The sequence below is a fragment of the Vigna umbellata genome, chromosome 5, assembly GCF_029865625.1.
Source record: "Vigna umbellata cultivar VRB3 chromosome 5, Vumbellata_1.0, whole genome shotgun sequence".
Classification (NCBI taxonomy): domain Eukaryota; kingdom Viridiplantae; phylum Streptophyta; class Magnoliopsida; order Fabales; family Fabaceae; genus Vigna; species Vigna umbellata.
The window spans coordinates 19,743,411-19,770,636 of NC_142169.1; the positions used below are offsets into that span (position 1 = coordinate 19,743,411).

General features: G+C 33.4%; 1 protein-coding gene and 1 pseudogene across 1 annotated transcript; one reads left to right on the plus strand and one right to left on the minus strand.

Annotated features, from left to right (window-relative positions):
- On the minus strand, positions 1-26,613 carry LOC124848012 (uncharacterized). Its single transcript, XM_047325615.2, has 8 exons — positions 26,447-26,613; positions 23,071-23,188; positions 20,345-20,592; positions 4,542-4,697; positions 4,286-4,442; positions 3,278-3,429; positions 3,164-3,199; positions 1-1,298 (listed from the first exon to the last, which is right to left on the minus strand). The coding sequence occupies exons 2-8, from the start codon at positions 23,147-23,149 to the stop codon at positions 525-527; spliced, it is 1,602 nt and encodes a 533-aa protein (XP_047181571.2). The 5' UTR covers positions 23,150-23,188; positions 26,447-26,613; the 3' UTR covers positions 1-524.
- LOC148197893 (uncharacterized) lies at positions 11,776-13,590 on the plus strand (annotated as a pseudogene).
- Positions 26,614-27,226: the final 613 nt, after the last annotated feature.

Sequence of the window (27,226 nt, forward strand, 5' to 3'; positions counted from 1 at the left end):
TAGTGTCAATAAATTTTCTCTAAGCATAAATAAAGATATCCTAACACATCAACCAGACACTGGCAGACAATAACAATATCAACATTTGTCAATTGGTATTAATCTACATTAACACATTCCAACCTCCAAGGCGTTAGAAAGGTGAAGCTCTGAAAATCATCTAGAGGTGAATAACACCATCTGTCAATGTTTATCCCCATATGCAGGCTTCATACAAACAAGATGTCCACATGCACCGTAACAAGGGCCTCCGTGAAGTTTCAGATAAATACTTTAAGGCCCCAAGAGGTTCTTTCTCTTAACAGTTAAAACTGCTTAGGTAAGATCTCAACTAGTGCTATCAAAAGCCTACTACTACTCAGACATTAGACAGTAGGCGGAAAAAGGCAGTAGGTAAAAGAGACTACAGATTAATTCTGGCCACATCTAATTCTAACAATTTACATTATTACACAGCAATTTCCCAGGGATGATCTTGCTACAAGGTTTTGCAACAATGTTGGCCAATGATCTTCAAATCATGCTCACTGCCTAGGTACCGGGGGTGGTGTTGAGGGGTGACTTTGCCCATAAAACCCTATGCCAGGTGGCCTGTAATATCCCCCGGGAGAAGACTGTTGTTGCTGCTGTGCCGATTGATTACCAGGCATTGACAACCCCATTGCCACATGTGGAGGCAAAGGAGGTGGAGGTGGTAGGCCATTTGGTCCATATCCATAAGGAATTCCCCCAGCCATCAAACCAGTTGATTGGACATATTGGTTTGATGGTTGATTTGCTGAAGAATGAGGCGGGGGAGGGGGTGCTGAAGCAAATGCAGCTTGTAACTGATTGGCTTGAGACCCAGTTTGCATGCCAACTGACGGTGCAAGTGGTACACTTGCCAGTGATGGCTGTTGTATAGGGGCAGCATAAAAGGAAGAGCTGGTCATATCAGAACTGTTAACATCAAGAACAGGCGTTGGTTTTTCAAGTTTGGGTCTTTTCTCTGGGTTGAAAATAGGCAATCCTGATGAAAATCCTGTAGAATTTAAGCTGCCATTCAAGGAGGCAGCTTCTTCAGCTACAAAAGAACAAAAAACAGATGTAAGCATCTGGGCAGAGGATGCAGAGGCAGCAAGCTTAGCAGCAACAGCAGCTGCTGCTTCCTTCGCTTTCTTGTTATCATCTTCAGTAGTTTGGAAAGGTGCAAATGGTATTGATTGAGCGAATGCAGCCTGAGATGGATCTGCAGCTTCTGCTGCTTGGTTAAGCCGTTTCTTAATACCAACTGCTTTCTCGATCTGCCCTCGTGCAACCTTCAGAATATTAAAACCATCAATTTATATGGATAAAATACACGCGAATCAGTTTATAAATAGTAAAATTTTTTACACATTTAACCATCCAATACACCCTTTTGATAAGTAATTGATCTTATACTCTATCTTAGAGAATGACATACTAAGTTTCTTCACATTTTAGACACAAAATCTAATGAATTAGTTATATTATACACATCTTTTTTAATAATCTTTAACATCTTTTAATATATACTATCTAGATTCTACTTAAATTAATTATGCGTGTCTATTTTATATGTGCCAATTTTTTCTTCGAAGTATTTCCTGTCAAATTGCATTTTTTAAATATCACCCGAGTTTGGAAAATGTTACTAAGAAGTTATATCTCATGGATGTAAAGAGAAAATTTAAACTGCGCCTATCAGATGTTAACCAGCTGCAGTTATATTTTGATTGATTTATCTACAATCAAACCAACCCAATAACTGAACAGAAAAAGTTTCTAAACAAGCAGAACATAGAACCTCAAACAATTGTGGTAGGTAAAATATATTTAAAAAGGAAGATTAGCTTATCAATTGTGTTTTTTGTTTTTCCTACTGGCAAGCAAAAACTAATTTCATGAGTCACTTGTTCAAATAATAATAAGCTCACAACAAAAGTTCAGATTCCTTCAGACAAACATTTTCTGTTACAGTTAATACACAATTTGGTCTCTTAAAGTGGCAATTTGTTAATTTAGTCCCTAAAAGTGCACACTTATACAGTCTGGTCCTAAAAAGTGCCACTAGACAAAAAGTCCAAAATGTTATAAAACTAGGCAAGTTGAACAACCTACAAGTTAGACTCACTAAGTTAACTCATGTCCCATTAGTAAATATCTCACTGATATTTATCTTCCTCAGATTTCCTAACAGAATTTAAATACATAGGCTCAATCAACCCACTGACAGTAGTGTCTATAAAAAGTATTTTTTTATGTTGGTCCATAGAAACAAATGTTTATCTTCCTTATAAAATTTAGAAATTTTGTTTTCATTTTCCTATAAAATGACTAAAATTTTGTTTTGCTCCATAGAAAAAAATGTTTATCTTCCTTATAGAATTTAGAAAATTTGTTTTCATTTTCCTATAAAATGACTAAAATTTTGTTTTGGTCTATGTATATTTTTCTTTGATTTTTGTCATCCCAAAAATATGAAATTACTTTTGATCCGTAAAATTTATTTTTATTTTAGGGATCTATAAAAAAACTTAAAGTATTACATTTTGACATCATGTCAAAAACACTAACTCGCATAAGTTGGATAATCACCTTACTTTCATCATACACATAAACATATAGGAAATTGTTTTTTTAACAACTTCTTTACAACCAGTTATGTGGTAGCTTGTGATTAGTCTGTTTCAAATATACAGACCAATAAAATAGTGACACAGACTCTTGTCAAAAAGTTGTTAAAAAAAGTTAACATATCATGATCCAAACATATAATAAAACTATTACATAATAGTAGGAACCAAAAACCAGATTTCAACTTTTTGAGAAATGAAAGTAAAGAAAATTTTATGAGGACAAAAAACATATGTAAACCTATATATTTTTCATCATCTCTTCGTAATAAATTAGTTGTGTTATGTCAGTGACCAATTGACCATATTGACGAAATCTACATATGACTTCAGTTCCAAATTGAAAAAATGTTCACCTTTCTTAGTCAGTGTAACATACAAGCCAAAGAAGACAGAAATCTTAAGAATGCTTGAAATGAACGTCATTAAGTGCCAACAAACATTTAAAATTATATTATAATTAGGAAGAGTAATACTGATAGAGACCAAGAAAGTAAATACACAGATTAAAGACATGCTGTTCTTACAAGCAACTGAGAGTGAACAAGCTCTTGCCTTGATTCCTGAAAAAGCAGTTTAGATTAGTAAACAACATCAATTTCAGTCTTTTAAAATAAGCATACTTGTAGAAACAACTGTACTTGTTCCTGAAGTGCGTGTTTAAGCTGAGAAAGCAATGAATCCCTTGCCGCCTCAGCCTTTTCTAGTTTCTCCATGTACTGCTTAAGCTTTTTTTCCTGCTCTTGTAAGTCATTGAGCAAGTCGTTCACCAAAGTGGATCCTAGCTGGTTTCCTGATGTGATATCCAACCAATAGTCAGCCTAACTAATTTTAATAAAGTATTGGTAAGCTATAGCAATAGAAACCATATAAAAGCTATACTGCTCTGCTTGAAATATAGAAGAATCGTTAAGTAGAATTGGCCACAAGCCTTCACATGCTCTAAAAATCAGGTAAGTGCAATATACCAGCACAAAGTCCTTTGTATGGCAATAATTTTGAAAAAATGTGTAGGCAGTAAGCAATAATTATGGAATTACTTTTCTTGATCTAAAAAGGAAACAATACATTGATATTTAAAGGAAAAATGAAATCCTAATAGAAGGAAATAAAACTCCAGACATAAAGACTCTAAATCTGAAGCAAATCCACCAAATAAACTCCTAATCACAATCCTTAATTTTAGGTAGCTCTTACAAACAAATCTATATTTATTATCCAATCAATCTATATTTAATGTGCATTAAATATGCAATATTTACACCCATATTTCAACACTGCCTCTCAAGCTGAGGAATAAATGTCCTGCATTCCCAGCTTAGTTATGACATTATGGAAGTCTGAAGTAGTCAGTTATTTTTGTCAGCACATCAGCCACATGTTGAGGAACAATTGCCCTCCAGTCACAACCAAGTACAACCTAAGAATTCAAATTTTCTACATAATATTTTTACATTTTAAAATTGGTATTTCAGTTATAATAATTATTCCTCCAAAACCATTCCTCCAAAATATAAATAAAAAGATTCATCATCATTTCATAGATGCAAGTAATTTAGAAAAATTTCATCCATTTAACAGAAATGTTTCCATCAGTCAAGCTAGAGTAGCAGGCAGAACAGATTGAGTCCCTCTAGAAATATTCTTACCTTGAGACAATGTATTTTCAACATCTTCCACAACTTTACCCACACCATGAACAGCAGCATTGCAGTTTTTTAAAGTAGCTTCCTCATTAAGATGTTCATCAAGAACAGGCTGAAAGGCAGAAAGTATTTTCTCTGGCAAACACCCAACAGCCAGTTTCTGCATTGAAGATAGCATTGACCATCTCAAAATCAGAAATATCACAGCATCAAAAAAGGCAACAGATCAAACTCAGACGTGCTATTGCAACTTGCTTACTATTCTCACGTGGCCATCCCTCTTCGCTATCTTGATAGAATTTGAAATCTTTCCATTGCTTGTAGATGGAGGGGGAACCTTACCCATTATTATTATTTCATCCTTAAGACCTTGAAGTCGTGAACCAAAAACCTTCCTTTCCTCCCATACTTCAACCTATTAACAATACAATCCAACACACCAACATCAAAAAAGATTCAAACCAAACGAAAATATAAAAGAATGAAAGGTCAAATTAGAAAATACTAATTGATAAGATGAATGACATAAAAAAAATTAGAAAATAAAGGTTAGTAACTCAATCAAGTATTAATGGATTACTACCAAGCCCAGACCCACTAATGGATGTTCAGGATGAGTACACTTTCAATCACATTAAAAACACTTAATTTTAGATTTCTTGAATTATAATTGAGTGTAAATCCAATAGTTTAACTAGAATTTGTCCAATTAGGATTAATTGAGGTATAACAAAAACCATTGATTAAAATCTGTTTTTAAAGCCATGGTAAATGCTAGATGTTCTAGGTAGACGACCTTTAATATACCTACAAATGACAAAATAATTCATACCCACAGGTAAAATATGTGAGGGATACTAAATTGATATCCTTAATGGTATATGTGAGGGATACGAAATTCATATCCTTAATGGTTACCTGCAGGTAATGGGTATGGATATTTAATTACTTGTTTTTAGATAAGCCAGGAAGGGTGTCATGGAATCCAACCTGTAGATTTCCACGACCCACTAATAGTTATTAATGAATTTTATTTGAGTACTTTTTTAAAATCCAAGTGATCAAAATAAAACTATTAGTGAAAAAAATATTAATCATGAAAGAATCATTTAAATTTTGACTTCATATATTTCTATTTTTTTTATTTAGACCTATGAGATTGAAGTTATTTTTGTAAAATATTAATTTTTTAAAATTTATATTTTGGCACAACTTATTTAAATTTGCCTTTTAAAAAGACCAAATTTATTTGCATTAGCATTTTATTGAGTAATTTGATTTAAATTGTACTTAAATTAAATTTCTTTTTATCTAAGTTTATATTTTAAAGAATTATCATTAAATAATTTTATCTAAAATTTCAAATATATATACATACATACATATATACATACATATATATATATATGTATATATATATATATATATGCGTGTGTATACGCATATATATATATATATGTATATATATATATATATATGCGTGTGTAGACGCATATATATATATATATATGTATATATATATATATATATATGCGTGTGTAGACGCATATATATATATATATGTATATATATATATATATATGCGTGTGTAGACGCATATATATATATATATGTATATATATATATATATATATATATATGCGTGTGTAGACGCATATATATATATATATATATGTATATATATATATATATATGCGTGTGTATACGCATATATATATATATATATATATATGTATATATATATATATATGCGTGTGTATACGCATATATATATATATATATATGTATATATATATATATGTATATATACATATATACGTATATGTATAAACATATACGTATATATGTACATATATACGTATATGTATAAACATATACGTATATATGTACATATATACGTATAAACATATACGTATATATGTACATATATACGTATAAACATATATATACGTATATATGTACATATATACGTATAAACATATATATACGTATATATGTACATATATACGTATATGTATAAACATATACATATATATATATATATATATATATATGCGTATACACACACACATATATATATATATATGTATATATATATATAAATACTCGCGGGAATGAAAAAAATCCACAAGTATTTTTTTCATGGATAAATGGGATGGATTTTTTCATGAGGCAAGTAATGGATAATCACTACGCATACGACAATATGATGGACCATCCACGAGCTGAGTTTTGATAATATGGTGTACTGCATAAACGCTTCTTCAACATTCTACCTTATGTTTTGTGCAACTAAAGTGTAAGCAAACTCAAAAGTCATATATAGATGATATAGTGATATATGGTCTAATGGACCTATGGATGATGTTAGTAGATTGATTTGGTGATTTTCATATGATTATGAGAAGCTAGAAATAAAATGTTTTAAAGGTTCAAAAGATGAGTTAATTCATGGCAAGTCAAATGCACTAGACTCAACCAATGTGTATATCACGAGACTCATCTAATGTATGTACTACTAGCTCGTCTAGACTCAACTAATACTCACCTGATGCTTTGGAGGTCCATCAAGCACATTGGACCTTATGCAACAGAATTTGTTACCCTGGAGTATTTTTTGTGTTGGATTTTCTGCACAAAAATATCTTATCTATTGTCTACCTTTCTAAATCCTCTGCAACAGAATAGTTTACTTTGGATAGAAAGAATCAAAGCCAAAAGATTGTCTCGGAGAAACAGATTCAGTTCATGAAAGACTGCTGTAAATAGATGTCCATCATCGTTTGTTGGAAGTCCTACATCAGCTAGAGATAAGACCAATTTAGATATGTAAGTGGGTGCAAACCTCACTTTACAAGTCAATTTTGTGGGGTTGAGTTAGGCTTAAAGTCTACTTTTTAACATGTTATCAAAGTCATGGATTAGAGTCTATCCTAGCGAAATTTAATGTTTGTTGGGTTTAATGTTCCACCCACTAACAGACTACCCATTAATGTCTAGTCTCACGCTAGAGATGTATATACCTCGACATAAGGAAGAGTGTTGTAAGTCCTACATTGAGTAGAGATAAGGTCAATTTAGAATATATAAGTGGGTACAAATCTCATCTTATAAACCGGTTTTGTGGAATTGAGTTAGTTTTAAAGTTCACTTCTTAACAGTATTCAATGAGGAGTCACCACTCAATCACTCATCACATCAAATTCTATCTTATTTGGTAATGATTTTGAATGTCTTCATCATGGAAGGTTAAACCTTTCTAGGTCGACTGTCTTGTGTATTCATAGTGGGATTTTGAAGGTATGTGCAATTAAAGTATTGTTCTTCAACTTTTGTAAAATAGAGTCTAATCTATTTATTCTTTTTGAATTTTGATCGCTTGTTCATATTCAATTATATTCTCTTATTAGAATTCTTATTAGTTTGCTTAAATCTAATAGCCTCTTGTTTTCTTAAATCTAATAGCCTCTTGTTTGCTTAATTCAAAAGGTATAAGAATAAATCCTCAAAAAGTCTACACATGGAACAGGTGAGAAACTGTTAGGTTACTTTATGAAAATAACCTAATCTATACTCTCTTCTCACTTTTATTCCTCCTCTCATACTTTTAACTTCCTAACAGAAACTCAATGAATTAATTGACACTTGTTTTGGTTAATTTGTATCTATTTGGAAACTAAATGAATGATAATCATATGATAGTTGATCAAGAATAACCCTATGAATGATCTAGAGAATCAATTTGTGATAAGCCCCTAACCCACACCAAAGATGGAAGAAAGTACTTTAGGGAAAATAAGCATGATTAGAAGGGAGGTCTCCTCACCTTTCTCCTGTTAGTTTGTTTAGTTGTCTTAAATAAATCTAGACTTATGGTTGTGTTTTGTGTTTTGTAGGTTTGCTTTAAGCACCTCCTTGGTTGGACAAAAACACCCTTTGAAGGGTAGAGTAATGGGGCGCATAGTCCAAGGCTTGGAGTGCTTTTTCCATCCCTTTGTTTGAAGAAGGCACCCTTATGTTTGGAGGAGAGGAAGACTTAGGGCCAAGCACTTGGGCAGCACATGGAGGGAGTGGAGGCCTCGGTTGACCAACTAGAAGGTCAAGACCTTGTGGTTTTGTTGCTTGGAGAGCAAGGGCCGGTCATAAGGTGTCTAGGTAACCTTCTAAAAGGATACGTTGTAATTTTGCTAAGAGGTACCTACCCATGCCCATATAAGAAAGTCTCTCCACCACTTGTAAAGGGTTGATTCATGTTGAATTTAAGACACCTTTGTGTGCATTTGTGAGTGCCTCTCTTTTCTAGAGTGAGCTTATCCCTAGTCTCATCTCAAATTTTGGTTCAAGGGTGGCAACCACCATCCATCTTGGGTTGGACCATCCACCAACTGGCATGGCACCCTCCCTATCCTCTTCCATTCCCTCTCTTTTTCCATCTTTGCTTCTTTATTTCAAGTTCTTATGTTCTTATGTACATTATTGCTTCTGCCCCTTTAATGTTGTTTTACCATCTTGTGTTCTTTTTGTTCTCTTAATTGAATCCATCACTTTTCTCCTTTGAGCTCATGTGAAGTGCACTTTCACATCTAGATAATTTCGTTATCTTAATGTCAGTAAGAATCTTCTAGGAGCCTTCTTAAGCAACATTAACACAAACACCTTGCACTCATTCAAAATATAACTCACATCAATTTGTCTTCATATAATTGTTCTATTTTTACATCATATATAGCAAACCCACATTTTAATGTTATTTTCATAATTTTGTGCTTTCTACATACATTCTAAATGTTAATTTAGTGAAGTTTCAATTGAATGCATTTGGAGACGACTGAGTCAACTAATCCTATCTGTACTAACATGTTTGATAGAGAAGATGACCCCTTTGACAGTCTAATCAAGGATTAGACTATACTCCAGGACTAGATGAGCTGCCCATTAAACTATCTACTTCTACTCAATTTGATCGTGGAACCGATACTGATCAGTTCATTAAAAAGGTGGATTCTCAAATACATGTTCTTTGGAGTAGCAAATAAAGAGGGCATATTTCACTTAAGTTGATTTAAGGATTAATAATACGTACACAAACCCCTTTCATGACCAAACCCCACACCCTTATTTTCCATTACTACGTATGCCAACTCAAGAAGCACAAATACAATACACATCATCAAATCTGTAGATATGATATGAAATAACACAGGCACAAAAATAAGACAAATTTAAAAAATGGATATATTGTGCTATATAAAGAGTTTAATTGATTGGAAGATCAAGAACACAAAAAAAAAACCAATTCGACCGAACAAGACTTTTTTTGTTACTATGACACCTTAAGAAACACAAATACATCGTGATATAGATAGTATAACAAAACACGAACCCAGGAATATGGCAAATTTTAAAAATGGATATAATATATAAAACTAGAAGAGTTAAAATAAAAAATTTAATTCACAATAGAATTCATGTTTTAAAAATGACTAGGAGTTATTATAAACATAAAACAAATGGTATCAAATCATTGTGGTAATATAATCAGTATTGGTATAGAAGTCTAAAAAAATAAAAGTATAAAAATTAGGAAGATGCAATTGAAAGTATTCAAAGTGCTCATGCAATATCTATCATGGATACTCATTTGACACACAAAACAATACAATACAGCCACTACTTGATGTGATTCTTATGTCAAAAATGTATTATTTTCAAATTAGGGATGTATTTCTTTTACACTAATTGTGATAATAAATGCTTTTTTCATAAAGTGGTTTAGGGTACAATCTTCATCTGATTGGTTGGCTGAGATTTGCTAAGATATTAGCTGTGGTTGCACTTTCTCATATTTCTGTTAAAAATATTATTGTTATAGTATTGCACACCTTACATTAAGCTGTTTTATTGCTTTAGGTTAAAAAACATAGGCTGTAAGGTAACCATCTTCTTTGAGGTGTACTTGTACTTGGCCATATATACACACTACTAGGTGAGAATATACATCCCATGGTTTTTCAAGTTGGTATCAACAGCCCTAGTTGTTGTTGGCCTTTAGTCCACTATCTTTGGCAGTCATTGTCACCATCCACCACTGTTGTGCGTCACCATCCACCACTAGGCCTTGAAGAGCATGAGCCAGCCCCAGTGGTCCTTGTTCAAAAGCTCTTTGACATGCCAACACATGTCACTGCTAACCCGTCACCAGGAGTGTGTCCAACAAGCTGCCTTACTGGTGCCAAAATCACTTTGAATTGCCCTCATTCATCTTGTCGGTGCCTTGGCACGTTTTTACCATCATTTTCCTGGTTCGTTGCATGTAGCTCATCACTAGGGTTTCTTCCCTTCACAGCTAGGATTTTTCCCTCTCTCAAATTTGTGTCATCTTTGTCATTGGAGTGGCCTCTACTTTTGCTGCTACTCTTATTATTACCACAACAAAACTCAATTGGAAAAACTATTTATCTTGGTCCACATCCGTAGTTACAATTCTTTGTTCAAGGATACCATGACCATTCGGAGAGGGGTGTCACTATTGTTTTGAATGAAAATCTTAATGGTAGAAATTGGACTTCCAATAATGTGTTGTTTTATGGCAGACAATTGAATAAGATGATCTAGAAATTCTCATATTGATTAAGAAATGTTCTTCCTTTTGGAAAAAAAGGCAAAGATATTTTTTCTAATGACATTCGATGTCTCTTTGATGCAACAAAAAGAGTAGTCTCTCACACATAGATCAATCGTGATATAATCTTACATGCAGAAAAGATTTGGGCTGCAGTAGAACAACGGAAAAGGATTTTGATACATGATTCGCTAGAGGATATAAACAAAAATACTTGATAAGTTATACATGGTCTCAATTCTAAGAAGTCTACACTCAATTTTTGATCATGTATGTGACCAAAATTTAGCCGTTCATTAGATTCCTTCAATGATCAACTTAGTCTCTAGGCTTCCTTGGCTAACTACCTTGTTGAAGGATGAAAATTCAGCCAAAAATATTGAAACATCAACAATGGTAACACTACAAGGAAGACAACAAATTATTTGGCAAAAACATAAAGAAGAAAACAACCCATTTTTATTTCAAAGCAAGAGTCGTCTGTCTCAGGTGAGAAGTTAAGTGTTTTTGAGAATTTATCTATTGATTAAACAGACCATATGTTAAATATCTTATTTCTCAATATATTTATGCTGACAATCTTTCTAATATACAGCAAAGCAATGAAAAGTGAACATTTGACTCAAGCAACGAAAAAGGAAACGAATAGTTACAATGAAATATGAGGCAAATGAGACAACAAATAGATATAAAGTCAGATTGACTACCAAATGGATACACTCAAACTTAACGATTGACCATGAGGAGACATTTTCTCCTCTAGCAAAGATGAATACAATTTAAGTCATTGTTACTCTAGCAGCTCATTTTACACCAGTTGGATGTGAAGAAATAAGGTGTGTCTCCTAAAGAAATAAGGTATATCTCTTAAAGAAGACTTTATACACTCTTAAGCAATCTCCAAGAGTATGATATGGAAGATTTGCAAAACCAATGATTTCCTTACAATACAAGCATAACTCATAATACTTAATGCCCATGTGGATGATATGATTATTTAAGTAGATGATGAAATAGAGAAATTGGCTTTAAAGGAAAAATTGGCAGCCGAAACTCAAATGAATAACTTTGGAAAACTCAAGCCTTTCCCTAGAATAGAGGTTTTTTATTCGAAAAAGGGAATCTTCATTTTCCAAAGAAAATATGTACTTGATCTCCTCAAAGAGACAAGTAAGCTAAGGTGTAGAACTTCAAGAGTCCCAATTGAACAGAATCATAAAATTGGAACCGCAAAAGACACCCAAGTAGAAAAGACCCAATATCAGAGATTGGTAGGAAAACTTTATTTATCAATCGCACACAAGACCAAAATATTGCTTATGCAACTAGTGTGGTAAGCCTGCGTGTGCATGATGTAAGAGAAAGATAGAAAGTAGTTCACAAAATTCTTCAATACTAGAAGTCAAGCCCAGGAAAGGGGTTGCTTTTCAAAAATGGGTAAATCAAAAGGAAAGTTTGATATTACTTGGAACTATTGTGAAAGTCTTCCTACAAATAGACAACAAGTAAAATGTAAATTTTGCTCTCATGCTTGTTAGGGTGGCACAGCAAGGATGATGCATGATCTTTCCGGAACAAAGAAAGATGGTATTCCTTGTTGTAGTGTCCCAAATGAGGTGAAGGAAATATTTGTGAAGCTGCTGAAAAGTAAAGAAAAAACGAAAGAGAATAACAACTTTAATTGTGCAGAAGTTACAAGAGAAGTAGCAAAAGGGAAGAATGATCTCCAACAAATGACAATCAATGCATCTTATAAAAATAGAGAAGATGTAATTCAAGAAGTTTGCAATTGTATTATGGAAATGCATTGACATTTAATCTTGTAAGCAGTCCTCTTTTTATCCAAATGTTAAAGGCTCTTGAAGAGTATGGCAAAGGTGTAAAGCCTCCTTCTTATCATGAGGTAAGGTTTCCTATTTGAAAAAAGTTGTGGATAATGTACAACAATGTCCAGAAAATTATAGGACTGATTGGGAAAATTGGGGATGCACATTGATGTGTGATGGTTGGACAAATGGGTAAGGAAGATCACTCACTAATTTTCTTATTAAAATCCACGTGGACTGTTTTTTTTAAATCTATCGATACTAGTGATGTGATAAAAGATGGAAAAAGATGTACAAGTTGTTGGACAGCATAGTGAATGAAATTGGTGGGGAGCACATTGTCCAAGTAGTTACAGATGGAGCATCTAACCTAGTGGCAACTGGGAGAATGTTAATAGAAAAGAGAACCAAATTATTTTGGTCCCCTTGTGCAGCTCACACTGTCTTGTCTAGTTCTAGAGGGTACTGGAGAGCTTCCAGTATTTTACAATACCATTGGCAATGCAAATAAAATCACTATGACAAAAGTTTCAATCTGGATAGTGAAGTGTTGGTTGGTTTATATAAAATATTTCAAAGAATTGTTTTGGATGCAAAAACAAGAGTTGCAATTGATCAACAACTTGAAAAGTTCAAGGGAGCTAAGAGGCTTTTTGGAATGGACATATCAAATCATACTAGAAATAAGAAACAACCAGGTAATTAAATTACTCTCATTACCATTCTTATATGATTTATAAATTTTTAATTACATTATAATTCAGTACTTCTTTGTTTTCATAGTTCTTTGGTGGGATAATCATGGAGGAGAAGGTAAAGAATTACAAAAGGTAGCCATGAAAGCTGAGTCTCACATGTAGTGCAACAAAGTGTGAAAGAAATTGGAGCACATTTGACCAAGTGTATACTAAGAGAAGAAGTAGAGTGGAACAACAGAGATTAAATGCTCGTGCATGTGATGTACAATCTTCAACTTGAGATGAGACAAAAGAGTAGAGAAGAGAACAGGGAAACTTATGATCCCATATATTTGTAAGTATTGAATCATATTTGTCTCACACTAGAACCGATGTTGCATTTGCAGTGAGTCTAGTCAACCAGTTCATGAACCAACCAAAGGAGATTCACTTACAGGCTGCACTAAGAATTGTGCAATATCTAATAGAGACTCCTGGCAAGAGAATTTTGTTCAAATAAAATGGGAACGTAAATCTCAAAGTATATACAGATGCTAACTATGTTAGATCATTTGTGGATAGGAGATCAACTACTAGATATTGTACTTTCCTTGGTGGGAATCTTCTTGGAAGAGTGAAAAACAAAATGTGGTAGTAAGATCCAGTGTTATGGCACAGGGGATCTGTGAGCTACCATGGCTGAAAATCATCTTGGAAGACTTAAGAATGAAGTGGGATGAACCAATGAGACTTTAACATGATAATAAATTTTCTATTAGCATAGCCATATCCCAGTGCAATATGATATAACCAAACACATTGAAATTAATCCACATTTTATCAAAGAAAAATTAGATAGTGGTCAAATCCGCATTCCGTATGTCTCCTTTCAAAACAACCTTGCAGACCTCCTAACAAAGGGTCCGAATAGCAACAACTTTGAAAGGATTGTTTGCAAGCTAGGAACGGAAAATGTATATTCACCAGCTTGAAGGAAAATGTCAACAATCATATTTTATTATTCCATATTTAGCATATTATAATTAAACTGTATAATGTAAATATCCCTAAATCTAAGGATCTAATTATATCGAGAATAATAGGGATTTGATTATACCCGTGAATAATAGCAATCTGATTGTATCCCTAAATCATACAAATCTGAGTAGATTAAATGTTGTTATTATATTTCAAAATTACTTTTCCACTTTTGTTTATGCTTGTGTGTTTGTATGATGTAATCTTAGCAAAAAAATTATTCCATTACCCAAATATTTGAGAAACATCATACTTCATGAGCTTAAAATAAATAAAGGCTAACATCCTTATGCAATTTTACTAGGATAACAACTCATCCTTGAGAACACCCAGCATGGTAAGACCAAACATAAGGAAATTGGTAGACACTTCATCAAAGATATTCTTTACAACAGTCTTCTGGTTACAAACCATGTCTCGACAAGACTTCAAATAATAGACATTAAAGGGCCTTCTCAGAGTAGAATCTTGTAGGTAAGTTGGGAAGGAACGATATTCATTTACCAACATAATGGAGAGTGTTGTAAATAACATATTGTTATTGTTAAGATATTGTTAGTTATAATATCTTATGTTAGTTACAATATTATGTGTATTTGGGTTTAGCCCAAATTTTCCTTTATTATTCTTCATTATAAATATATTACCCTATGTGTATTTTCTACAAAAGTTGAAGCAGCCACCATCACCATTAGAGACGCCGCCAAAGCCATCGTTCAGATCGGTGACCCCATCAATCGAATCGTCTAGGTTAGGCGACCACCACACCAAAAAGATTGTCATCATTGGAGCAGCCACGCGCTCTCTCACGCCACTCAAAGTCGCACACTTGTTCTTTACTACTACCGTGTGCAGTGATGTGTTACCCCTCCTCTCCGACAGAGATCACCTATGTTGAGATCATCTCCTCCTCTTTTTGGATCAATGCTTGTTGCCTTGATTGGAAAACATGGGATTTTAGGGTTTTTCTCTCTCCTCTTCATCTATGGCCTCGTCAACTTCAACCTCTGATTTTCCCCTAATGCTACCAGTTTGTTTGATCTGTCAATCTACACTAATTATGTTTGTGAGCATCTCACCATTGAAAAATTAAAAGGAACTAATTGCAAGACTTAGGCATCAGGTATTAAACTTTGGCTTAAGAGTAAGGAGTATGTTGATCATCTCACTCAGCATGTGCTTCTATTAATGCCAATGAATTTTCCCGTGGGTTGAAAATTTATGCTAAGCTATATATGGTTCTCAAATCCACTATTTACTCATCTTAAAAAACAACTATTTCGTACCTATGAAACATGTTCAGAATTTTGAGAATAGGCAAAATTGTTATACAACAATGACATTCAACATCCATATGGTGTTTGTCACAATCTTATTGATGTTATTACTCTGAAACGTCATGGCTCCAATGGCTGAATATCTGTGTAAAATTCATTGCCTCCTTCATGACTTTAATGAGTTATTACCTCCTATATGTACTCCTTCTCAAGAACTAAAGCAACAGTCAAAGTTCTTTAAGTTATTGGCTTTACTTGGGCTTTTTGATGATTATTCCCATGCTCGTGATTAGATTTTGGTGTCCCTTGTTGTCCTTAATTTTTCTTATACTTGATCCACCCTTTTGGGTGACCAAGTAAATCGATTGATGTTATACCTACTTTCGTTGATGATGATTCCTCTACTTTGGTATCTCAACGTGGTGAGCATAATCGCTCTCGCAAGTCGAGCAAAGGGCATCACAAGTGTGAACATTGTCACAAGCTCAATCATAAGACTGACAGGTGTTATGCCTTACATGGTAGTCATCCTCGATCTGTTGCAGTGGTCCAAACTAATCCTCTCTCACAACCATCTAATGTGGATCCTACTTCATCTGATACCATAGGACAATTTGCTATACTCACTGAATTTCTCAAATGGTATGAGGATCATCAAAAACCTAGTACCACTATCGTTGTTGCACACTCAGGTACATCTTTTGTTGGCCTAAATCACTCTAGTTCCCATGGACCTTGGGTTCTTGAATCAGGTGGCATCGATTATATTATAGGTAATAAATCTTTGTTTTCTTCTCTATCCTTAATAGGTGTTATTTACCTTTTGTTACCGTGGTTGATGGATCTAAGGTCTTATCCCATGGTGTTAGTGGTTAACCTTTTTCCTTCTTTGTCCATTGATGCTCTTTATGTTCCTGAGTCTCCATTTAACTTTATTATCCATCATTCATCTCACAGACTCCCTTGATTGTGTTATTTCTTTTACCAATGATCCTTTTTCTTTATAAGAACAAATTTCAAGACAGATGATTGGCACCCGATGTGAGTCTCAAGGTCTTTATCATCTACGACCTTCTATACATGTTGGCATGATTATGGATTCTCCATCTCACTCTGTTGGGTCATCCTAGTCTTGGAAAAATGCAGTAGCTTGTTCCCAATTTGTCCAATTTATCTAATTTTCCGTGAGTTGTGCTAGTGAGGTAGATCATTCAGTCTTTTATTGTAACTCAAGAGTGGGGTGCATTTATATAATGGTATATGTTGATGATATTGTTCTTACATGCAATGATCACCATGACATTTCTCGGATGAAACAACACATTTGTCACCATTTTCAGACCAAAAATCTTGGCGAACTTATATATTTATTGGTGATTGAGGTATCACAATCTAACAATGCTATTGTTATATCTCAAAGGAAGTATCCATTGGATATTTTGGAGGAAACTGTGTTGATGAACTCAAAATTTGTTGACAGACCCATAAATCCCAATACCAAACTCCTAGCAAATCAAAGGGGTCTTTTCTTAGATCTTGAGAAGTACAAAAGATTAGTTGGAAAATTGAACTATCTTACTGTTACTTGTCCTGACATTTCCTTTGCAATCAGTGTGATTGAGTCAATTTCTTAATTCCCCATTTACAGATCATTAGAATGTTAGAATGTAGTCATTCGTATATTAAAGTATAATAAAGAATCTCATGGAAAAGGTTTGCTATATGGTCACAGTAACCATATTAAAGATGTCTATTATTCATATGTTGATTGGGTAGGATCTTCTAATGGAATATCTACTCTCGATACTATGTTTCCATTGGAGGTAACTTGAATTCTTGGAAAAGCAAGAAACAAAGTGTTGTGGCAAGATCTAGAGAAAAAGATTAATATAAAGCTATGGCCTCAACTACTTTTCAACTTGTTTAGCTTAAACAATTAATTAAAGAATTGCAACTTAGAGATGTTACTCAAATGACACTTATATGTGAATATCAAGTTGCTCTTCACATTAACTCTAATTATGTCTTTCATCAAAGGACCCAATACATTGAGATTGATTGTCATTTTATTCGAGAAAAGATTGTATATGGAGATCCAGACTGATTTTGTAAACTCAAGTGATCAATTAACATATATTTTCATTAAGTCTTTACATAAACCTAGAATTGATTATATTTGTAACAAGCTTGGTACATATGATTTATATGCACCAGCTAGAGGAGAAGTGTTAGATATTATTAAGATATTAATAGTTACAATATCTTATGTTAGTTACAATATTATGTGTATATGGGTTTAGCCCATATTTTCCTTTATTATTATTATAAATATATTAAACCATGTGTCTTTTATACACAAATGAATTAATGGTATACCTAAATTTCACTATTTTCAACATTAGGACAAAAATATTTTCAACAACTCCATAGTGATTAGGAAATATATCTTTAGAATCTTCCTATTCATTTTAAAATACTATTTCCTCGTTTTGAAGAATTTAATTATTACAATAAGAGATTATTAGAATGTAATTTGTGCAGTTGTTATCAATGAAAGAATTCTTTATTTCCTTACAAAGTTCAAGTAATACTACAAACTCCCAAATTCAGCTTCCAATGTCATTACACACCTATCAATTTCATTCATGTTGATACTACAAATCAAACCCTCACTTTTGATGGTGAAAATCATGTTAGTACCAATATTGCATCTAAATAAACCCTAACATTACAAATCCCAATTCATAATCCAATTTCATAGGTTCTAACAGGCGTGGTGCTCCCAAAGGCAATTTTGGTCATGCATGTGGTCGTGGTGGCAAAAGCCCAACACATGATAAGTCTATTTTCACTATGGACATATTCAATCGTCATAATGAGGCTGTTTTCATTGACCAACGGTGCTTCAAACTAGTCATGGCACTGGTATCAACCAGCTTCAAATCAGTGCAATTTTCACTGTGGTCATAGCGCACTAAGTTGCTATATCATTTAATCCTAAGTTTGAGGCTGTCTCCATTGATCAATGGTGCTTCGAACGAGTCTTGGCAGTGGTGTCATCCAGCTTCAAATCAGTGCAACTCTCCACAACCACCTTATGCTATTTTAATTTTCCTGGTCCCTATACAGTCGTGATCCTCACAGCAATTCAATCCCCCCAGCATTCTTAAGTCAATTTGCTAACATTGCTCCTGCCACAGCTTCTACATGGTTTCCTGATTCTTATCATGTAACAAATAATTCACCAAATATACAGAAACCCTCACTACTGGAAGGACCTGATCTTCATCGGTAATGGGCCAGGTTTGACCATTTCTAGCTGTAGTACATCTAGGTTTCAGTAAGCCTATAATCCTAATATCCAACTTGTTCTTCATAATTTGTTATGTGCTGCCCGGAGAACAAAAAATCTCATTAGCATAAGCAACTGGTGGTGCAGCACACTCCTGATCAAGATCAGTGGGCTGACCTGTTTACTAAGCCTTTGTCACTAGATTTTCTTTTCTTAAGCACAAACTCAGTCACCTTGAGTTTGCAGGGAGACGTGAGTATATACTCCATTGTACAAAATAAAACTGCCGTTGTTAGTATAGTAGTTAGTTATCAGTTTGATGTAACTAATTTAGTAAGTAGTTGTCTGGTACAACTGTCATGGTCAGTAAGTTACAACTGTTTTACCATTGGCTGTTAACATAGAGGTGTTAACATAGAATTCAGTCAACAACATACATTTCATTCATTTTTCTTCCATAGCAAGAAATGAGAGTCAATGGCATTCTGTTCAAAGAAAAAGAGAATGCTTTTCAAAGAGTCACCAAAGAATAAAAGGTAAGATGAAACTGAACCCTGAGGCTACAAAAGGGGAGTTATCCACAGTGGATGAAGCACCACCATAGGGTCACATGTGGCTTACTTGCACGATTGACAAAAACCATGTTTGGCAACGACTGCAAGTTGCAAACTGCACTGCTTAAGAATGCATTGATCTAGTATTAGCACTTGTCACTGCAACAGTGGCTGGCAACAACAACAAAAACAAAGGCCACATAATTGAGGGCTCTGATACCAACTTGCATAGAGAAGAACTTTGAAAAGAGGATTATTCTATTTAATCAATTGTACATAAATTGTAAGTTAAAACCTTGAACCATCATCCCCTTCCAAATCAAGGAATGATCTGGGTTTTCAAAGCATCCCATGGGAACACATGCTTTAAAATTAGATAGAATATGATACTTTAGTGGATTATACTTGGCATAAATGAATTCCCAGAAAAGAAACCCACACCTGGAGGGATAAATGTTTGATATATGATGCAGGAGAAATATATACCAATTACAACATTGAATTCAAAACTACAGCACAATATAGACAAGTTAGATACTGTAACCTGAACAGTTTTAACATTCTGAACAATATACCTTACAATTCAGTGTACTCATTCTAATAAAAAGGGAAAATTCCCAGAAAAATAGAAAGGGACAAGATATCACCCAAACCAGGCTCCTACAGTTCTACACCGTTACAATATAAGCAAAGTATAAAAGATTGAAGAGAATAATCATACTGTGGTCTTATACAATTAACTTGGAAAATTTGTAAAGAGCAAAAATGAGACTTACTAGTCTGACTACTGCTTTCTTGCCAGAGTCATCATTACTTTCACATACACGCCTTAGAGCTTCTGGAAGAACTTTCCAGAATTCATTGACAAACTCACTACCCTTCCGTCTACTATTTTGCAATATGTCATTAGCCAAGTGTAGATAAGCGATACGCTGATCTTTGTGGGAAGCATTGAATAATTTAACCCAAGTTTCAACTATTTCTTTTGCTCTCTTCTGGTGAGAAATACACCATCGAGACAAGGCTGAATTATTGCTTAAGAAATACAGATAGCAATACAAATCTCACTAATAGATAACCAGAAAGAGGAAGGAGGAATAATGTGAAGGAAAATAGATTGAACAACTGAAGTAAAATGAGAAAAATGCTACTATCATTTACCAACAGGAAAAATGCTACTAGCTTATTCATAACTCTGTTACTGACAGGCACAAATACATCTCAAACAAACTTTTAAACAAGTTATCTTTAGCTTCCCTATACCATATGTTCGCTGTCTCTTGGGATGGATGTGGGAGGGGCCTCTCTTAAGGATTTGTAAAGGGACAAATAATCTTTTGTTAGTTCCTTTGTTTTGCGGCTTTATTTCGTTTTACAGTATTCATTGTCCCCTTGATGATTCATACACACTTCTTTCTCTGATTAAAAACTCGTTATAATCATCAAAATGATAGCTAAAATTTAAGAGATTGTACGACAGAAATGAATATGTTATTGTGAGTTATTGAAATAACTAAATAATGCAACGGTGAAAAAACACACTGGAAAGGGGCCGAAACTTCTACACAAGAAAAAATAATGAACTACAGGGCAAAAAAACTACAGCCCAATTTCATAACAGTATTAGCAAGTCCATCACAAGAACCATAAACAAAACTTCAGCCGAGTAATTAATAGAGGCCAAAAAGATACTTACGTCCCACCATAATGAATAAAAGGAAGAGCAAAGAGACATTTTCAAAAATAAATTACTCCCATCTAAAATTCACCATATAACTGCATAAATAGCAAATACTAAAAAATCTTCATAAACATGTTACCATGAAAAGATCCAACACGAGAGGACACCCACAAATTTTCACCCCTCCACCCAATAATTCAATAAATATTCAATAAAAAATTAGCATACTATACAGAATATCTATAGTGTTATGAAGAACATTCTTTACACGTTCAGGCTGGGGATGATTTCGGCAACATGAAAAGATATGACTATAACATTCAGAATTCTTTCATCTAGTCCCCTTCACACTCTTCAATTAAGTTTCAGTTGACCAAATACCATTATTGTCTGTACCGACAATGCTTTTCTTAGTTACATTGCTTCTTCAGTCTTTACTTCTTTGCTGCAGGTGATTTCCTTATAAAGTTTCTTGTTTTTTACTACCTCCAATCATATATAACAAGTAATTAATTCATCAAGTTCAATTAAAATAGTCAATTTTAACTAATCATGTGATAAATTTAAATTTTATTTAATAACCCATAGAACTAAGTGAACTAAGGGTAGTTATATTTAATGACACTACTATAATCCAATGAATATATTTTTCTGCCAATGAATGCATGCCCTTGCACGTATTGGGAGTATTGGGCGTTTCATTCATAGACTTCACAATACATGAAGGGTATAAAAAGATATTAGAAACTAATATATTTGAAAAATGGGTAATTTTTTCCGTATAATGAGAAACAAAAAATGCACGAATTTGTTGCTTATACAAAGGGTCAAATATAGTACTTGGTAAGGGTTAAAAACATGTCAGAGGTGTAAAAGACTGATATTCACCTGTTTTTATTTCAAATGAAACAAACAGTACCATCATATAAAGAAAATATTTACCAAAAATTATCACAGATTTCCTGTAAAAGCGTCAATAAAGAAAGCTTCAATAGCAGCAACAATTTTCCCTCACTATGAACACAAGCAGGATGCTTAACAGACGAATAATATAAGATGCAACAATCCCTCCTATGGTCTGATAAGAGTCAGGGTATTTAAGACCCAAAATACCAGCTTCCCAACAATAAACACAACTAAAAAAGAAATATTTCTCATGGTACTTAAGTAAAAAAGTAAATGAAAAAAATATAATCGGATAAATTTCTCCGTAACAATTCAAAGAAATTAAAATAAAAAGAAAAGAGTTAAATAAAATTCTCCATAAGCTAAAATTAGTTTATGCATAAGTTAATTTGTAGAACTCTTCCATACAGTTTCTCTAAAAAAAATTGTGTATTAGCTAATTTAAGAAAGAAAAAAAACATTCTCTTAGGGTGCATGTGGAGAAATTTGTCGAAGCAGGACCAAAGTGTAATGGGCATTTTAGCATAAAATACAAAAAAAAAATCTATAGGTACTACAAGTCAAAGTTATATCATAGTAACATCACATCCATTGTCTGCCCAAATTTAGACATATCCTAATTCAAAAACAAATGTTACTCTATGTAGGCAACATTTCAACTCGAGCAGCAAATAAAAGAAAAACTGATTTTACATCAAGATGATATAGGTCACATTTCTTTACATCTATTTTTCTAAATCCAAAAATGCCAAATTGAGGTGTTGTTGCAATTGTACTTCATGGAATGAATAAATCATGACATTCAAAGTTATAGCATGAATAATGTGTTGGCAACCTGATAATGCATATACAACCAAACAGAAAATTGTCATTAAAAACAAAAACAATTAAAAAATAGGGATCAATGAAGGATACGTTGAATGCTTTGTGGTGTATTGCTGACTTTCGACAACTTCTCAGCAAGCAACTGTCCATCAAATATGTCGTCACTCATACTGTCTTTTGAAAAGTTTCACATATCTTGGAGATTTACCTATAATTTACATGAGTGGGATATCAATAACAGACAGAACATTATGTATATATTGAAAAGAAAAAAACAAAAAAAAAATCAAAATTAAACTAAGCTATATCTTTTTTTATTTTGATTTGGAAATAATGACCTAACATGCTTTCCTAGTCGAAATTATTCACATTCTAACACTTGAAGTTGCTTAAGATTAGGAGCTATTATCTCCAAATTGGCTATACTTGGCAGACAGACAATCATGCAAAAAGCTTCAAACTTAAGGTATAAAAACCGGACAAAGGAGGGCTGTTTTTCAAATAATAAAATCCTTGTGATTCATGTCCTTTGCCAACTAGACTACCATATTCTTATATGACAAAGGAATTAACACCAAAGATTATAGAACAATTTAAAGAGAATGTTAATTGGCTTAGAGAGCCTAAATTATAAAGACAGTGAGGATTGTAAAAGGCAGAAAGATTTAAAGGGGATAAGAGAACTAGACCAATTCCTTTAGATACAACTTTAGATCCATTGACTAGAGTAACAAGGTGAAGAATTTCTAAAGAAAATATAAATGAAATGAAGAGCTATTACTATAAATGTAATCTAAGGACCCTGTGTCAAGTATCCATGGATCTTGACCTTCCACAAATTGAGAAATACAAGTTGTAGAAAGACTTAGCACCAAAGAAGGTTAACCTTGATGCTTGAATTTTTCAAATTTTAAATCTTGTACACTTATTACTCCTCATCAATGAACTTGAACTCTCCTTTATTAGACTTAGACACGTGGTCTGCCTTGTCTGCAAAACCATGCAAGGAGTAGCAACTTTCTTGGGTATGACCCACTCTCTTGCAATATGTGCATTAAGGACATCCACCTAACCACCACATCCTCCTCAATAGCTATGACCTCTTCCTCTTCCTTGTGTGCTACCATTTTGCTGCTCCATAACTTCAATTGAATTTTCACCTTTTAACAAGGTAGGCTCCCAAAGAAGGTTGGTGACGAAGTAGTTCATTAAAGGAATTGATCATCAGCTAAAATTTGATCACATGATAAAAACATGAGTGTAGACTTCTCAAAATTAAGACCATGTAAAACTTAAAAAGTTTTTCTATGATATCCTCTAATGAATCAGTCACAAAAAAATATCTTTAATTCTTCTACTGCAGGCAAGGACTTTGCTATATGTGACCAGATACACATTTTCATATCAGCATGGTTAGTCAATTCTTTACTCATGAAAACTGCATCCTGGTACAACTGTTTGCATCCTTTGATACATTAAAGGGTCACCGGAAAAAAGACTTGGTTACACTGATAAAAGACACTAACATCATTAGGTACTCAAACACAAATTTGGCAACTGATACGAGTAATAGGGGGTCCACTGTAGGTTATTGTGTTTACTTTGGTGCGAACCTTGTACCACCAAAGAGTAATAGGAAAAATATTGTCAAATTCAGTAAAAAAGTTGACTATTGTTCCATGGCTCATCCCACGTGTGAACTCTTCCACTAGTAGCATTTACTTCAACAGTTTCAATTTGGTACAATTGGACCCATGAGTTTAATGTGTAAGAGAATATCACTTCTTGTATAGCCTAAATATTATAGACTAATTATTTTTCAATTTCTTTTGGTTCTCCCTTGTAACTTTTTTAACATAAGACAAGTCGGGAATGTAAAGAAAAGAACAACCAATAACTACAAAAAGTGATGTGAACCATCATGAATGAACATAAACAGTGAGCAACTGTAATTAGCAGTGTCATGAACAGTGCGACCAGCCACGAGCAGCAGCAGCAGCAAACAACAGCAGACTGGACAAGAAACTTCACCACAAGAGCAGACAGAAAGAGAAAGATCAAACCCACTCTAATACAAAGTTGAACAATAATACGTAGTGAATTGCTACAGTAAAAATAGCCCAGCAACCTTATATTTATATGGATTCAAGAGTTTTACATTTAATAGTAGTAAAGGGCACTAAATACATATTTCTAATAGCCACATGAATCTGGACAATCATGTGACTTATTAGACCCATTTCCAACATATGTGAAGTTGTACCAGACTTTCCCTTAGTAAGTTGGTAGCATGTACTGAATTGCTTCCAAAGAATAACCCAGGAACATTTACCACTCAAATCAATCTTTTCAATAAACAGATGAATCTTCACTTTCTCCCACTTCAACAACAGTAACAACAATTAAGCATTTTTCCTACTGGGTGAAATTGGAAATATCAATCAAATAACACTATAATGTTCTACTGTCAATCATGTCGATAGACAAAACCAATTAGATCTAAAATTTACTCATTATCTCCTATAGCCTCTAAGCAACCTGGCCAAAGAGCCACAACATAAAGAAGATTTCAGGATGAGCACACATCACCAAGATTAATACATCAACCTTCTGTGAAAAAATATATCAATTCATTAATTAAAAAACATTCCAATCATTCGTGCTTCAAAATCATTTGTTGTTTGGTCCAGGATCATGGCACTTAACACAGCTCAAGGTCAAGGAATTACCACCAGGAACTTCAAAATAAGTAAGAAGGAATTACAAAACATGGCACACAGCTAAAAATACGAGGAAAAGAATATTAGGAAGGTCTACATGAAATTAATGAAGAGGGAAAAGGATATTCAAAATTTTAGTACAACACAGTTGACTCTTCCAGAAATAAGATTGTCACCAACACACTGCAAAAGCAAGATGCCACAACCTCTTCGAATCTCACTCCCACGCTCTAGTAAAGACCTATTTACTACAACTACAAACCAGCCAACATAGCACATCCGCACCAACTAAAGCGGTAAAATAGTCAATAAATTGTAATAATTTCTAAATCGAATAAAATAATTGAGAACAGCAAGTGATAGAAACACCACTTGTATCGCATTAAGAATCAGAAGACAGTGCAACATCCTTAAAGGGTATGTGAATGCATCGCATATAACATAACATAAGACCGACCAAATAGGACCCATATTTCTCCATATGGAAGCTATAAGACTCATTCGGTCTCGGCTCTATCATAATGTCGATAGCCAAGAAAATGGGGGAAAGAAAACGGTTTGGTCAAAATCAAGACATATGAAACTTGATTGAAGAAAAGCGCCAGTACACACGGAGAAACTTTGTCGATTCAATTTGTTTCAAGAACTCGAAACCTAGCATGCGATAAATAAATTAAGAGAAGCTGCTCACGATGAACAGTGAGAAGCGGAGTTCTTCAAGGCCTCGATAGATCCGAAATACTTACAGATGAAAGAAATCTAGAAGGTGAAGCACCGCCGTGCACGACCGCCGCCTCCGCCGCCTAGATGAAAGAGGTTTGGATGTTGGGGTTTTATTTTTCCTTTGGATAGTTTTTATTTATTTTTAACCCAAACTTATTGCTGTTGCAGTGTCGGATACTGGAATTGATAGCAAATTGGATACAAGGTTCGGTTTCCTGTGTTTTTTAAAATCTTATCATCTCTTTTTTTTTTAACTTAAATAATTTTATAGATAAATATCTAAACAATACTGAGACCTGCTATACTTATTTAAATATGTACTTTACTACCAAATTAAAAAATTATATAACTTAAGGATAATTTAGGGAGTAAAAATAGATTGTTGGTAGCAAGGAACTACAATAATATTATATTAATAAGCTGATTTTTTCATATAAATTTATTGCAGTACAATTTTACCCCATTCCACATTATTTAAATTAGGATTTAGTTTTATTTTTTAATAATTAGATATTGTAATTGGATATGAAAATTAAATGTTGTTGGATTTAACTTTGATAAATTTAATATAAAATTTAAATTCAACCAAATTGTTATTTTATAATTCGATTTGAATTAGTTCTTATAGTTTTTATAACTGCAATATTTTAAATTATATTATTACTATATTTATTAGTGAAATACGTTCGTTTTAGGATAATAAAAAGTAATAAAATTATTATTATTATTATAAAATTAGATATAAATAATTTTTATAATTTATTGGTATTTTATGATAAACAATAGTTAAATTTAAAAAAAAA